Consider the following 16,943-nt stretch of genomic DNA (forward strand, 5'->3'; position numbering starts at 1 on the left):
GTCGTGTTCGTAAATTGAGGACCAGCTAATAAAGGTGTCTGAAATCTGTCTTAGAAATGGGGATGACGTGTGAAGGGACATTTTAACAGGCTTGTTTGACTTACAGAAAAACCAAAAAAGTTGCAGACAGATTAATTCAGACGATGTTAAGGATTAATATGCAATTCAAACCGGAGGCCTTTGTCTTGGGATTGACCGACAAGCAGCTGGGAAAAAAAAACAATGGATTATATTTTTTTTATGTTTGATGATTGTGATGAGATTATTTATAAGGCACCAAGATGGAAAGATTTCGTGGCGCTGCCCTCAGCAGAGGAATGTTTGATGAACTTCCCGAGATAGCTAGACTGACTTCCTTAATTAATGGAAAGATAATATCTGTATTTAGGGCTAACCGGAAAATCCTTATAGGCTTTTTGGTGGAGGGGAAAAAACCCATTGAACTTAATGATTTACACGTACAGAGTTTGTATTTATTCAGCAAGAAAAAGTGGGAGAGATTGGATGGATGGATGGATGGATGGATGGAGGGATGGATGGATGGATATCCAGTGGGCAATTTGACTCGGTTGATGAATCAAGGAGAGAAGCAACCTAGAACTAAAAAGAAATTTCCCAACAGTGAGAACAATTAATCAATGGAACAACCTGCCTCCAGAAGTTGTGGGTGCTCCAACACTGGAAGTTTTTAAGAAGAGATTGGACAACCATTTGTCTATGGTGGTATATACGAGCAGGGGGTTGGATTAGAAGACCTCCAAGGTCCCTTTCAACTCTGCTATTCTATTCTATTCTATTCTATTCTATTCTATTCTATTCTATTCTATTCTATTCTATTCTATTCCCTTCCATCCCATCCCATTCCATATTTTCTATTCTATTCTATTCTATTCTACTCTGTTCTACTCTACTCTACTCTACTCTACTCTACTCTACTCTACTCTACTCTACTCTACTCTACTCTATATTCTATTTCATTCCATTCTATATTCTATTCTATCCTATCCTATCCTATCCTATCCTATCCTATCCTATCCTATCCTATCCTATCCCATCCCATCCCATCCCATCCCATATTTTCTATTCTATTCTATTCTATTCTATTCTATTCTATTCTATTCTATTCTATTCTATTCTATTCTATTCTATTCTATTCTATTCTATTCTACTCTATTCTACTCTACTCTACTCTACTCTACTCTACTCTATACTCTATATTCTATTTCATTCCATTCCATTCTACTCCAATCCACTCCCTTCCCTTCCATCCCATCCCATCCCATTCCATTCCATTCCATTCAATCCCATGCCATTCCATCCCATCCCATCCCATTCCATATTTTCTATTCTATTCTATTCTATTCTATTCTATTCTATTCTATTCTATTCTATTCTATTCTATGCTGTAATTCTATTCTATTCTATTCTATTCTATTCTATTCTATTCTATTCTATTCTATTCTACTCTACTCTACTCTTGCATCATTTGATGTATTTATTTATTTTTTGGGGTGCCTGTTTTGGAAAGAGCAAACAGAGCCCCAGAAAGAAAGATTTCATGTCTGCTAGAGGCTGATCATTTATCCGGCTATAACCTCCCATTTTTGCAGAGTGCTAATGGGCTGGTGGGTCAAGTTTACAAACTCGGATCTAGTGATTATAAATAATTACAGCCTAAACCCCAGCTATAAACGTGGCCATCTGGTTCCTTTAATAACTTTAAAGTGGTGCTGATAGCTTTGGGGAGAGCTGTGACATCTGGAAGGCAGGACGTAGCGGAGGTGGTGGTCCTGGCGGTGTCTTACATCTGTAGATTCGCGGGGCTTTTAGTAACATCCACTTCATGTTGTTTCCAAGCATGTCCACTGCTATTTTTTCCTGGCATAAAACGTGAAGCCGAGATGGCTGGACGGCCAAAGAGAGCAATAACGTCAGCTTGATCTCTGCACACGTCTGACCTCCACTGCAATTGCTGAAGCGATTCCTCCCACATTAACCCCTATCCTCCGTGAGCTGCACTGGTTGCACTGGTTGCCTATTGGTCTCCGGGTCCAATTCAAGGTGTTGGTCATTACCTTTAAAGCCCTATATGGCTCAGGGCCAGGCTATTTGCAAGACCGCCTACTACCTCATAGTTCCCTACGTCCGGTTAGATCCCACAGGCTGGGCCTCCTTCAGGCCCCATCGGCCAAGCAGTGCCATTTGGCGGGGCCGCGGAGGAGGGCCTTCTCTGTGATGGCGCCCACGCTTTGGAACCAGCTCCCCCCGGAGATTAGGACCGCTCCCACCCTGTTGGTCTTCCGTAAGCTGCTTAAGACCTGGCTTTTCCGGCAGGCCTGGGGTTTATAAAACCTTACCCCTGGACGATTGTTTTTGTATTGTTGTTTTGTTATGTTTTATGTGTTTTTTATTGTTAGCCGCCCAGAGTCCTTCGGGAGTGGGGCGGCTTATAAATTTTAAAAATAAATAAATAAATAAATAAAACCCTTTTTTCTCAAACCTCCATGCGTTGTGTGGCGAACAAGGGATCCTCGACTTACGAGGACCGCGATTGAGCCCAACATTTCTCTCGTTAGGCGAGACAGTTGAGTTTTGGCCCCGCTTGATGACCTGTCTTGCCACAGTTGTTAAGTAAATCGCTGCAGTTGTGAAGCTAGTTAACCCAGTTGTGTATCTGGCTTCCCCGTTGATTTTGCTTGTCAGAAGGTATACAAATCATTGCGTGATGATGGCAGCTAGTTATGAACTGCTATTTCGGCATGAGGCAGTAAGCCTTGATAGTTGAATCCCATGTACATCCATGTTGCCCATTGCTCCCATGTCATGTTCCGTCATTCTCTATATCAGGGTTCTCCAAACTTGGCAACTTTAAGACTTGTGGACCTCAACTCCCAGAATTCCTCAGAGAGAATGTGGACTTCAACTCCCAGAATTCCTCAGAGAGAATGTGGACCTCAACTCCCAGAATTCCTCAGATAGAATATGGACCTCAACTCCCAGAATTCCTCAGATAGAATGTGGACTTCAACTCCCAGAATTCCTTTGATAGAATATGGACTTTAATTCCCAGAATTCCTCAGATAGAATATGGATCTCAACTCCCAGAATTCCTCAGATAGAATGTGGACTTTAACTCCCAGAATTCCTCAGATAGAATATGGACTTTAACTCCCAGAATTCCTCAGAGAGAATGTGGACTTTAACTCCCAGAATTCCTCGATAGAATGTGAAGTTCAACTCCCAGAATTCCTCAGAGAGAATGTGGACTTTAACTCCCAGAATTCCTCAGAGAGAATATGGAGTTCAACTCCCAGAATTCCTCAGATAGAATGTGAAGTTCAACTCCCAGAATTCCTCAGAGAGAATGTGGAGTTCAACTCCCAGAATTCCTCAGCCAGCATGAGAGTCCAAGTGCACAAGTCTTAAAGTAGTCGAGTTTGAAGACTCTGCTCTGGATCAACAGTTTTTGTGGGAAATGTGATAATCTTAATTGGCTGGAAGATGGTGGCTTATAATCCTTTGGGGTCTAGTGGGAGTCATTTTGATCAGGATGGAGCAATCCATCTTGAACTGTCATGATACAGACTACATAACATAATATGACATATCTGAATCTTTTGATAGGGGGCATTTGAGAATTTTCCATGCCAATCAGTGTTTCCTGTACAATGACACAGGTGCTGGAGGCTCCTTTTCTTTGAGAAGTCTATCAAGTGGGACCAAGAAATAAGGTCTTCTCTGTGGTGTCTCCCTCCCTGTGGAACCTCAACAGTGTAGGGATAAGATTGTCCTCCACTTTGACATGGTTTTGAAAGCCACTGCAGACCTGCTTTCCTGACGGTTAGAACAATTAATCGGTGGAACAACTTGCCTCCAGAAGTTGTGGGTGCTCCAACATTGGAAGTTTTTAAGAAGAGATTGGACAGCCATTAGTCTGAGATGGTCTAGGTTTTCCTGCCTGAGCAGGGGGTTGGACTAGAAGATCTCTAAGCTCCCTTCCAACTCTTGTTATTCTGTATTCTGGTTCTGCCAGAGGCCTGGGGACCCTGGGGAGATAGGTATCCATCAAGCCGTTGGTTTGATTGTCTTCACCAGAAGGACGAGGGTGTTATTTAATTTTGTATTTGGGGATCTGTTTCTCTAAAGCAGGGGTTCTCAACCTTTTTAATGGCGCGACCCCAACCGGTCGTAAGTCGAGGACTACTCAACCGGTCGTAAGTCGAGGACTACTCAACTGGTGCAACACCGTTTGCAGAATGGGACTTTTGGCGGGCTCAGCAGGGCAGAGACAGCCTGGACAATTCTTATTGGCTTTTGAAAGCCAATAGAATTAGACTCTATTCAAGAGAGTCTCTTCTATTGGCTTTCAAAAGCCAATAGAATAAAAGGGAGTAGCACAGCTAAGGAAAAGGGGGAAAAAAATGACGGACTGCGTTGTTTGGCGACCCCCGTGAAATGGTCGTTCGACCCCAAATGGGGTCCCGACCCACAGGTGAGAACCGCTGCTCTAAAGCTACCCAGAGTCACCTTGAATGAGTTGGGCAGCCCCATAAATTTTCTTAATAAGAAAAACAAATCAATAAGAATGAAGTGACATGGGAAACTCAGGTCAACATTTCCTGATTAAATTGAACGGAGACAGTCCTGTCTGAAGGATGGGAGATCACAACGGACGTGATCTGCATTTGAAGCTCAGCTTTTGGCTACAGTAAAGCAGATTCAGAAGTGCAATTAATCAATCCCAACTTGCTTTTATTTTTGCCAGCCTTTCAACTCTCTGACATAAAAACAAACTTTAAAGAGATATCTGGGGCTTTGAAATGACCACACTATAATTTTTCTTTATTAGCACTGGAGTAAATATCAGTGTGCGCCTGCTGGCTCAAGGCTTGGAAATAGAATACAAAGGAAACGTTTTAGCTCTTAAGTATTTTTTCCCCTCCCTTCGTATAAATTAAGGGATTTAAGTTGTAATTTTAGCCCCTGTTTCCTGAGCATCCATGTTTACACAGAAATAAGTTCCAGCCACTTAGCTCAGGCTGACCCAGTAGGAAGTTACATTCAGATTTGCAGCTAATAGTGTTCATCATCTCTTAGAGTAAAATAATTGTATATAATAAAGCGAAATTATAGGCAGTTTATTTTGTGATGAAAGGACACCTTATGTCTTTCAGGGATATGAGAGATGGGTTTAGAAAGTTGATTGCCCTGAAACATGTCAAGCTTGAAGTTTGTTGGCTGGCTTGTTTATTTATTTTTATTTGTTTTTTTTTTAAGAAAATGTTATTGGTTTTCTAGTTTTACATTTAAATATTTGAAAAGCAACGTGGCGGCTGAGTTGGTCAATAATTCAATAACATACAAATATCTTTAGTACAGATCTCAAACTATTACATTAAATGTTTCCTCTCTTTTCCCGTTAGTATTTACTGTCTCATATTTAAATTAATACAATTCTTATTATGTCGATTAAATAAAAAACAACTTTCTTACATTTATCAATAATTTTTAGTTTATACATATCCTAGTTGTTTTAATATTCAGTCTTTTTAGACAATCAATGTCCTGATTAATTTTTCCCAATGTTTAGTTTCCCATTAATATTTATATCTAATGTTTGATATTTATAATTTCCAAGTTTTAAATAACCCCAATTCCCTTTATCACCATTCATCACAAGATCTAATGTTCAGGATACACGTCTTATCTATTTGAATTCTCCCCATCTTACATCAACTAATCAGTAATACAATACAATATTCTTATTTTCTGGTAATTTGTTTATTTATTTTTAATTGCATTTATATCCTCCTGCACCAGCTCAGCTCTCAGCAGAGAACAAGTATAGCATTGCAGTCTAAATGTGGCCAATTCTTATATCCTCACACTATAAACAAGAAATCAAATCTGTCGGAACAGGACGAGAATTTAATCTGCTACCTCTTGCGAGAGTTTGAGTAGCTTGGACCAAAAAGCTCGCTTACAAATAAATCCTAGGTAGGTTTTTAAACTCATTTATCCACCGAGAAGGAAGAGGGGTATATAGAAAGTAAAGCGCAAAGGATTCTTGTTTTGAAAACATGGAGGGAACACAGACACTGAGAATGTGCTGCTATAAGCTTGGATGGCAGCCACAATTACAGTAGTCCTCAACTGGGGATCTTGCGACCGTCATAAATAGGAGGCGGTTTGCCAAGGGTCCGATTTTCGATTATGGGGGTGCTGCAGCACATTGTAAGTGTGAAAAATGGTCATGAGTCCGTTTTTTCAATTCCGTTGTAACTTCAGACAGCCACTCAATGAATTAATGGAACTCAAGAACTAGCTGTATCTTAAAACGGGCAAAATGGTGATGTTCAGTGTGGACCTGCCCTCTTAATTACCCATTTTGCACGGGTAATTTGTTTGTTTAATGAATGAATGAATTGTATGTTGGCCTGCTTTAATTGTAGGTCGGCACGTATGTCTTGAAAACAAGTTCCGTAGATCGGGCGGCGAAGAACACAACAGAACAGAATAGAATAGAGAAATGAAGAATAGAGTAGAGTAGAGTAGAGTAGAGTAGAGCAGAGCAGAATAGAATAGAATAGAATAGAATAGAATAGAATAGAATAGAATAGAATAGAATATGGAAGGACCCTGGAGGTCTTATAGTCCAGCCCCCTCCTCAAGCAGGAGAACCTATATACCATTTCAGACAAGTGACTTTCTAGCTTCTTCTTAAAAATCTCGAGTGATGGAGCGCCCACAATTTCTGAAGCTGTTCCACTGGTTGATTGTCCTCACTGTTTCTCCTTAAATCCAGGCTGCATCTCTCTTTGGTCAGTTTCCAACCATTGTTTCTCGTCCTTTCCTCTGGTGCTTTGGAGAATAGTTTGACCCCCCTCTTCTTTCTGGCAGCCCCTCAGATACTGGGACACTGCTATCATGTCTCCCTTATTTCTTCTTTTCTTTAGACTAGCCAAACCCAAGTCCTGCAGCCATTCTGTGCATGTTTTAGTCTCCAGGCCTTGGATCACCTTAGCTGCTCTTCTCTGCACTTTTTCCAAGGTCTCAACATCTTCTTCGTAGCATGGTGACCAAAACTGGTTGCAGTACTCCAGGTGTGGTCTTATTCTTCCAGGTGTGGTCTCAGTCTAAAAATTGTCTCTCCCCAACCAATTTGCTCCAACTGTAGAGGCTGCTCGGATGGGCAGCGAAATATCTCAAGCCAATTAAAAATAATAATAATAATAATCGTCCATTTGCCACAGCTCAACCTTCAGAGAATGTCCTGCTGGCGTTTTTCGTGGCCTTCTCAAAGAAAAGTCTGCTTTTGCCTGAGGCCTAAATCCGTCAATTTGTTTCTAAACAGAGCGACACGGTGACGGTTTGAGTGGACCGTTTACATTGCCCTGTCTGATTTTAAACAAATCATATTTTGCAGGCGGTGTTCCACTTCAGGCGACCCCAGACAAAGGGTGGAAATAAACTTCCTTCCTTGCTTGCCATTCGTCTTGTTTTCAAAAAGCAAATAATCACTTGAAGAGGCTAGCCAGACCCTCATTAAGCTTTGGTGATGGAAGTCGGAAGCAGACCAACTTCCAACACCTTGACTGGGCTGGAAAAGAATGGATTTCTTTGCATTTCCTGTATTTATAACCTTGACAAGCCCATTTACTCCCAGTCTTCCCCCTCCCTCGTATCTTTTTCCTGTTCTTACTATAAACTGCTCTGACACCTGGGACCTGGTAAGACCCTGTCATGAACTGAAAACAGTTGTGTGGCGTGCTTTGTGTTGTGGTCATGCCACAGCTTGTTTTTGGCATGGATCTGGCATTTTTAACAGTATATCAATTCCTTTTGCGTCACCTTTAGTCTGGACCGAAAACCTCCTTTAAAGACGTTTAAATAGTTTAAAACAGTTTTAAAAAAAAAAACTTAAAATTTACATAGAGGAAATTCCTCCCCTTTATCCCCCCCCCACTCAAAATATGAGCCCAACAAACATATTTAAAATCACTTAAAAGAGATCCTTAAAAGGCAATCTATAAATAATTGTTGATTGTTTTTCCTACGTTTGGGGTTTGATGTTGGAGGGTGATTGGAGAAGACAGTAGGACTTGTTTAAACAATATACATATTTTTTCTTTCGGTAATTCAAATAAAGGAGTGAGTTTTCTAGACATTTCAAAGGTGGCCTGGGCACTATAAAATGTCAGAGAGAGAGAGAGAAAGGGAGGGAGGGAGGGAAGGAAGGAAGAACAAACGAATGGAGAAGAAGGAAAGAAGGAAGGAAGGAAGGGAAGAAGGGAGGAAAGGAAGGAGGGAAGGAAGGAAGGAGGAAGGAAGGAAGGAAGAGAGAGAGAGAGAGACCAAGAAAAAGAAAGAAAGAAAGAAAGAAAGAAAGAAAGAAAGAAAGAAAGAAAGAAAGAAAGAAAGAAAGAAAGAAAGAAAGAAAGAAGAGACAGACAGACATCTGGCTGGCTGAGGAATTCTGGGAGTTGAAGTCCACAAGTCTTTCTTTCTTTCTTTCTTTCTTTCTTTCTTTCTTTCTTTCTTTCTTTCTTTCTTTCTTTCTCTCTTTCTCTCTCTCTCTCTCTCTCTCCCTTCCTTCCTTCCTTCCTTCCTTCCTTTCTTTCTTTCTTTCTTTCTTTCTTTCTCTCTCTCCTTTTCTCTCTCTCTCCCTTCCTTTCTTCCTTTCTCTCTTTCTTTCTCTCTCTTTCTTTCTTTCTCTCTCTCTCTCCCTTCCTTCCTTCCTTCCTTCCTTTCTTTCTTTCTTTTTCTTTCTCTTTTTCTCTCTCTCCCTCCCTCCTTCCCTCCCTTTCTTTCTTTCTTTCTTTCTTTCTTTCTTTCTTTCTTTCTTTCTTTCTTTCTTTCTTTCTTTCTTTCTTTCTTTTTGCTATTTTTTATTTCTTATTTTATCCAAAAGAAAGTTAAAATACAAAACTCCATGATGAGTGCCATGCAGTTTGGAGATCCCTGGACTGCGGCCAACAATTTTATTTTGGTCATCTCTAAAATGGTGCTTTACCCACCACTGTGCTGGTTGGGTTGACCTGTGACGGTCCACCGCCTTTGGATAGTGCCGTGTAGCCCAAAAACTCTGCATTTGGGATGGTATTTATCCAGAAACAATCTGGTCCCCTTCAGCCAATTAATTTCCCCTCTCTTCTTTTACAGCAGGTCACAGGGAAAACATTCGGCGATAAACATTTTCGACTGGGATTAGAAAACGGCACACTTCTGTGTGAGTAAGTAACAGATTATTTCTTTTCGTGAAAACTTCATCGCGGTATACATATCCTGTCACGTTGAGGATGGACCCCCTCCGATCTTAAAAAAAGTTTGGGGAATGTTTCACCAGGTGCTTCCGTGGCCCCTCGGCATGTGCTGAAATGCAGATTGTGGTCGGTTTTGCTAAAAAGAGTCAGTTTCCCAGATGCAGATTTGGCCGGTAAGGCTCAGCTGACTTCAAGCCAAAGGCAACGTTTTAAGACCTCCAAGTCAAACAAGCTTAGCCAAAGCAAATAATTCTGCCTCATCGTTCGGTCTTTTGTCTCTTTAGGAGCTGGACAATCATGGTGGGTTTTCTAAAAACACCCCCACAAACATCTGGTGGGGATTCTCCCGTTCTGGATAGAATATATATATATTTTTACAGCGTTCCCAAGAGAGGCTTTCAAATGTAGCCCACTATTATTTAATACCAGGAGCCATCTCTTGCACAGAAGCATTCTTCCCAGCAGAAAAAAATAAGGATGATGAGATTTCCATGTGGATGCTGGATGGTGGATTGTATAAAAGAGTTCCCAGAATTTCTAGAATTGCATCAAAAAAAGAGAGAGAGAGACGAAAAGAGGAAGACAAAGATAGGGAGGGATGGATTTTATGGATTGGGGGAAAAACAAAAAGGCCATGGCGTTGGTTAGTCCTATTTAGATGTTAAGTCTGTTCTTAGCCTCTGTGGAATCTTTACTCCATTTTAAGAGTGACATTATCCAATGTAGGGGAAAATTAAAACACTGATAGAAGAGAATCTTTGTAGCTCAGGGGTCCTTGGCGCTCTCTGAGCTTGGTAGTTTTCTTGTAGACATTTCATTACCAAACTAGGTAACGTCATCAGTGCTACAGGGAGTGGGGTTTGTGGAGAGGAGGAGAAGGAGAGGAGGAGGAGGAGGAGGAGGGGAACTATAGGGTCCTTGGTGCTCTCTGAGCTTGGTAGTTTTCTTGTAGACATTTCATTACCAAATTAGGTAACGTCATCAGTGCTACAGGGAGTAGAGTTTGTGGAGAGGAGGAGGAGGAGGAGGAGGAGGAGGAAGATAATTGTGGGGTCTTTGGTGTTCTCTAAACTTGATGGCTTTCTTCCAGATGTTTCATAACCCAACTAGGTAACACCATCAGCGCTAGAAGGAGTGATTGACAGTTGGTTTGCAGCTGGGATACTGAACATAAAGTATCTTGCATTCTGATTAATGTGGCAGTGGGCGTGACTGAGAAGCGGCCCAGCTTAAAATGTGACAGTTTCTGAGGTTGTCTGAAAAATAATTGAATCTTACCCACAAGCGTGTACAATTGGGCTTAGGGCACTTGTAAATCCCTCTGTGGGAGTTTACAACGTGGACCTTCTGATTGCAGAGTGAAGGTTGAAGGCGTAGACACCACCACCCTCCTTGTTTCATCCTCTCTTCTCTTCTACATTATTGCATGTCTCCCAGGAAGCATCAGGAGCTCATTTATCTCAAAATTGGTAGGTTCTTTTTTAACTAGACTCGAACGCAAGACCTGGAAAGCAATGTACCCATTGTAGCGTGGACAGCAGAGATGAAATCTCTGAAAGTGTGAACACTGTCTTGAGACGTTATTTATTCTTTCTTTTGGGGGTGTGTGTGTTAAATAAGATTTATTTCTCTCTTTTCAAAACCGTGACCGGCTCTTATCGTTAATCCAGATGTACCTAAGTGCTGACCTTTTTTGTTTTCTGCGCAGTGATTTCATGGCTTCTGGCTGAGGGATTTGGAGTGATTATTACTGCACGCAGCAATTTTATTAAGAGTTGTCATCGTGTGCCAGATAATATAAGAACAGGGCTTGACTATTTTTTCTGGGTGTCTAAATTAGCTTCAGTTAGGGTTACTGCAGAGTAAACTACAAACACCCCAGATCTTCCTAGGCTGAAATCTGATTCCCGTGGAGACTTCCTTTCATGCAGGAGATTTTTTACATTTCCCCCCCCCCACCTCAACTTTCCTCTTATGATCCGCTGAATGAAAACTATCTTCCCGAGCCGAGAAATGCCGTGTGTCGTGGTTCCGACAGATAAAACTCTTCAAAGAACTTCGAGACATTGTTTACCTTAAAGAATCTTTATTTGAGTAGCATAGCATTGGCACTAACACAATCAAAGCCAAAAACTGGATTCTCCTCCCCTGAGCACATAGTATCAAAGCACAATTCCCTCCTCCAATTAACAGTCATAAATCACATTCCCCAATTAGCTTGAAAGGCAGGCTTTCCCTCCAGTTCTCCAGCCCGCCAATTCTTATCATCTCTTATTTCAGTCACCTTGGTTCCCACACTAGGTCCATATTGTTATGTCTAGCTAAACTCTCATGCACCTTCCTCCCCCCAGCATCATCTAACTCTAGCTCTAACTCTAAGAGTAAAACCTAAGGAGAAGAAAAGGGTTGCATCTCCATCTGTCGTCAATGCAAAAAACATCCGATGTTAGCAGCGTTGACAGCGGGATTAAAAATGATAATGAAAACGAAAGAGCTGAAAATCGGATGATAATTGGTGGTGATTCCAAAAGGGCAATAGCAGATATCCAAAGCCAATTACATGAATTATACAGATAGTCCTCGACTTACACCGACAGTGGAACCCAAAATTTCTGTCGCTAAGCGAACCATTTGTTAAGTGAATCTTTCCTTCCACAGTTCTTAAGTGAATCACTGCAGTTATTAAATTAGTAGCTTCGGTCGTTAAGCGGATTCGGCTTCCCCCCCCTTTGACTTTTCTTGTCAGGAGGTCATGAAAGGGAATCACATGACCCTGGGACACTGCAACCGTCATAAGTACATGCCAGTTGCCGAGCATTTGAATTTTGATCACGTGACCCTGGGGCTGCTACAACAGTTAGAAGTGTAGAAAATGGTCCTAAGTCACTTTTTTTTCAGAACTGTTGTAACTTCGAACGGTCACTAAACACAACTGTTGTAAGTTGAGGACGATCTGTATTTCAAAATTAAGAAGACCTGGAGACTTGGGAAGAAGAGTGGATTGATATTGTTCTCCTGTAGATCCTGAACATTTTCGATAAATGTGCTGGTTTCTGAACCAATGAACTGCCAATCACGGCCTGGATCGCGAACGGAAAATGTTTCATTGGAACTAAGTTTTCCCTGGAAAATTCACATCCTTGTAGAGAGGCACCTGTCTTCCATAAGCATTGCAAGAGACACCTTAGTAATAATAATAATGATAAAGTTGGAAGGGACCTTGGAGGTCATCTAGTCCAACCCCCTGCTCAGGCAGGAAACCCTATACCATTTTGGACAAATGGCTGTCCAGTTTCTTCTTAAAAACTTCCAGTGTTGGCTCATCCACCGCTTCTGGAGGCAGGTGGTTCCACTGGTTAATTGTTCTCACTGTCAGGAAGTTTCTCCTTAGTTCTAGGTTGCTTCTCTCCTTGGTTAGTTTCCACCCGTTGCTTCTTGTCCTGCCTTCAGGCGCTTTGGAGAATAGCCTGACTCCCTCTTCTTTGGGGCAGCCCCTCAAATATTGGAACAATGCTATCATGTCCCCCCTCATCCTTCTCTTCATTAAACTAGACATACCAAATTCCAGCAACTGTTCCTTATATGTTTTAGCCTCCAGTCCCCTAATCATCTTTGTTGCTCTTCTCTGGAGTCTTTCTAGAGTCTCAACATCTTTTTCACATCCTGGTGAGCAAAACTGGATGCAGGATTCCAAGTGTGGCCCTACCAAGGCCTTGTAAAGTGGTATTAATACTTCACATGATCTTGATTCTATCCCTCTGCTAATGCAGCCTAGCACTGTGTTGGCCTTTTTGGCAGCTGCAGCACACGGCTGGCTCCTATCTAAGTGATTGTCCACTAGGACTCCGAGGTCCCTCTCACAGTTACTACTATTGAGCAAGGTACCCCCTATACTGTACCTGTACATTTGGTTTTTCTTGCCTAAATGTAGAACCTTACTTTTTTCACCACTGAATTTCATTTTGTTAGATAGCGCCCAGTGTTCAAGTCTGTCCAGATCCTCCTGTATCCTAAGCCTGTCTTCTGGAGTATTGGCTATTCCTGCCAAGTCTGAGACTAAATTTTTGTGTGTGTGTGTGTGTTAGGAATCTGGCAGGGAAAGATAGATCCCTCCTTAGAGAAGAGTTCTTCCATTAGCAATGGTGCCAAGATTATTTTAAACCCAGGTTTAAAATATTCTACTCTTGTGAGTCATCTGGATCAAATCCTTGCATGCTGGAAGAGAAATGGTGGCTGCGGAAGAATAAATTACGACGTGAAGCAACTGCCAACAATATAAACTGGGCTTCCCTAATTGGAGGCTCTCTATGTGTGTGGGACTTGTTGGTTAATGAATCATTGAATCAGAATAGAGCTGGAAGGGGCCTTGGAGGTCATCTAGTCCAACCCCCTGCTCAGGCAGGAAACCCTACGCCATCCCAGACAAATGGCTGTCCAGTCTTTTCTTAAAGACTTCCAGTGTTGGAGCATTCACTGCTTCTGGAGGCAGGTTGTTCCACTGATTAATTGTTCTAATTGTCAGGAAGTTTCTCCTTAGTTCCAGGTTGCTTCTCTCCTTGGTTAGTTTCCATTCGTTGCTTCTTGTCCTGCCTTCAGGCGCTTTGGAGAATAGCTTGACTCCCTCTTCTTTGGGGCAACCCTTGAGATATTGGAAGACTGCTGTCATGTCCCCCCTCGTCCTTCTTTTCTATCAAATTGAAGAAGATTTTTGTGTATGGTTGCATCTAGCACAGTGTTTCTCAACCTTGACAATTTTAAGGCATGTGGACTTCAACTCCCAGAATTCCACAGCCAGCAATGCTGGCTGTGGAATTCTGGGAATTGAAGTCCACATGCCTTAAAATTGTCAAGGTTGAGAAACACTGATTCTAGCACTATATGAACCACTTTCCCTTTAAAAGAAATAATAAGAAATCAAAACAGTCCTAAAAGCCTTTTAGAAGGAGCATTAAAATAGATTGAAATTAAAAAAAAAAAAAGCCTAAGCAAGCAATCTAATAAATTTAAAACAGGAAAATAAATCTTATAAGTATTTTGAATTAATCAAGCAAAGGGTATATATAGCAGTTCATAAAGCATATTTGCGGCATGAAAACTTCCATAACTCTGAAAGTTATCCTGATTATTTATTGCCTCTAAGAGCTCTAATCAAAAATGTTCAGAAACCACAGAATTTTGAATTTCCATGTAAAATGCATGCTATTGCCAGCTCACTCAATGAGCTAGGTAGAACAATATTTGAGTTTTAGAAATATAGCTGCATATAGTAAATCTTGGGATCAAGCATATTAGCTTTTGTGTGCTGTGTGTGTCATACTTTTCTTTTGTATGTTCCAAAATTGTCTTAGTACAGTTTTATACCTGGAAAAGCGAAATTAAAAGAGAGAGCGAGAAAAAAAATCTGGATTTGGGCGGTTAAAAAAATATGAAATACTGTATAAAAAAGCAAACACACCTAGTTTTCTAGTTCGTGTTTAGTATGTATTTGTACGTGTTTCAAGGTACGAAGTATTGTTATTGTATTATTATAGATCACACCAAGTTGGCAGGAATAGCCATCACTCCAGAAGACAGGCTTAGGATACAGAAGGATCTTGACAGACAGATAGCACATTGGGCGCTATCTAACAAAATGAAATTCAGCATAGAGAAAAGTAAGGTTCTACATTTAGGCAAGAAACACCAAATGCACAGGTATAGGATAGGTGGTACCTGGCTGAATAGTAGCAACTGTGAGAGGGACCTTGGAGTCCTAGTGCACAATCACTTAAATAGGAGCCAGCCGTGTGCTGCCGCTGCCAAAAAGGCCAACACAATGCTGGGCTGCATTAACAGAGGGATAGAATCAAGATCACGTGAAGTATTAATACCACTTTACAAGGCCTTGATAAGGCCACACTTGGAATACGGCATCCAGTTTTGGTCACCACGATGTGAAAAAAGATGCTGAGACTCTAGAAAGAGTACAGAGAAGAGCAACAAAGAGGTTCAGGGGACTGGAGGCTAAAACATATAAGGGACGGTTGCTGGAATTGGGTATGTCTAGTTTAATGAAGAGAAGGACAAGGGGGGACAGGATAGCAGTCTTCCAATATCTCAGGGGCTGCCCCAAAGAAGAGGGAGTCAAGCTGTTCTTCAAAGCACCTGAAGGCAGGACAAGAAGCAACTGATGGAAACAGATCAAGGAGAAAAGCAACCTAGAACTAAGGAGAAATTTTAGGACAATGAGGACGATTAACCAGTGGAACAACCTGCCTCCAGAAGCTATGAATGCTTCAACACTGGAAATTTTAAAGAAGAGACTGGACAGCCATTTGTCCAGAATTGTATAGGGTTTCCTGCTTGAGCAGGGGGCTGGACTAGATGACCTCCAAGGTCCCTTCCAACTGTGTTATTCTGTTATTCTCTTCCTGTTGGATGCTTGTAAATTTATTGCTGCATAGTAGCAATAACAGCTTCACCACATATACAATTTCTAGTAAAGAAAGGGTTTGTTTTCAACCAGACTGTTAGCTTTATGTTGTTATGTTAGGAACTTGTACTCATACACATAAGCCAATTATTTGTTCTCACAGCAACAATATGTATGACCCATGCCATTAAATGACAGCAGCTTGACACTTTTCTCAAATTTATGTTGCTGGATATTTGAACAACAAGTTGTTATTGGCTTCACGGATTTGTCTAGTATTTAGACTGGAGGAAGATGTTAAGTTTCATTCCGGACAAAAATCTAAATCCAGAGAAGGAGGCTGGCCAGAACAGGAACCTATTCTGTCTTGTACCATGTACTTGAAAGATTATAATTTGATCTTGCTCCGGAGCCAAAGCAACAGTCCACGTTGTTATCAAAGTGCAACTTGAAAACTTTTAGACAAAAATGGAAAAGATGTAATTGGAGAAGGAAGGAAGGAAGGAAGAAAGGAAGGAAGGAAGGAAAAAAGGTAGAGCATTAGCACTTAGACCAGTGGTTCTCAACCTTTTTAATGCCGCGACCCCCAACCGGTCGTAAGTCGAGGACTACTCAACCGGTCGGAAGTCGAGGACTACTCAAATGGTGTAGCACCGTTTGCAGAATGGGACTTTTGGCGGGCTCAGCAGGGCAGAGACCGCCTGGACAATTCCTATTGGCTTTTGAAAGCCAATAGAATTAGACTCTATTCAAGAGAGTCTATTCTATTGGCTTTCAAAAGCCAATAGAATAAAGGGAGTAGCACAGCTAAAGAAAAGGGGGGGGGAATGGCGGCCTGCGTTGTTTGGCGACCCCCGTGAAATGGTCACCGTCAACACTCTCGGAGTGCTTGGGTATGCTTACGAGGGTGCTTACCTTTCTAGGCTGCCCTAACTATGTTTCCTTGTAAAATACATGGGAAAATCTCATTGGAGCAAAATTCCATATAGGGTTAGGGTTAGGTCAGTATGAACTCATAGAGCAAAATGGACACTGCCAATAAATTCGGGGTTCTTGGGTCTGGTTAGGAGGGCACTTACTTATCTAGGCAGCCCTATCTATGTTTCCTGGTAAAATACATGGGAAAATCCCATTGGAGGAAAATTCCATATAGGGTTAGGGTTAGGTCACCATAAACTCATAGAGCAAAATGGACACCGCCAAAAAACTCAGAGTGCTAGGGTAGGGTAAGGAGGGCGCTTACCTTTCTAGGCTGCCCTATCTATGTT

The 16,943-nt window shown here is 41.5% G+C and overlaps 1 protein-coding gene across 11 annotated transcripts in view; it reads left to right on the plus strand.

Annotated features, from left to right (window-relative positions):
• The window catches only part of LIMCH1 (LIM and calponin homology domains 1), a 167,013-nt gene that overhangs the window by 34,088 nt on the left and 115,982 nt on the right, over positions 1 to 16,943 (plus strand). For all 11 annotated transcript variants that reach the window (XM_039325233.1, XM_039325238.1, XM_039325235.1 and 8 more), the window contains exon 2: positions 9,163 to 9,233. In XM_039325233.1, coding sequence (XP_039181167.1) covers positions 9,163 to 9,233 — 71 coding nt within the window. The remainder of the gene's footprint in view (positions 1 to 9,162; positions 9,234 to 16,943) is intronic.

The sequence above is a fragment of the Crotalus tigris genome, unplaced genomic scaffold (assembly GCF_016545835.1).
Source record: "Crotalus tigris isolate CLP2741 ecotype Arizona unplaced genomic scaffold, ASM1654583v1 scf7180000024321.1087588, whole genome shotgun sequence".
Taxonomy (NCBI): Eukaryota; Metazoa; Chordata; class Lepidosauria; order Squamata; family Viperidae; genus Crotalus; species Crotalus tigris.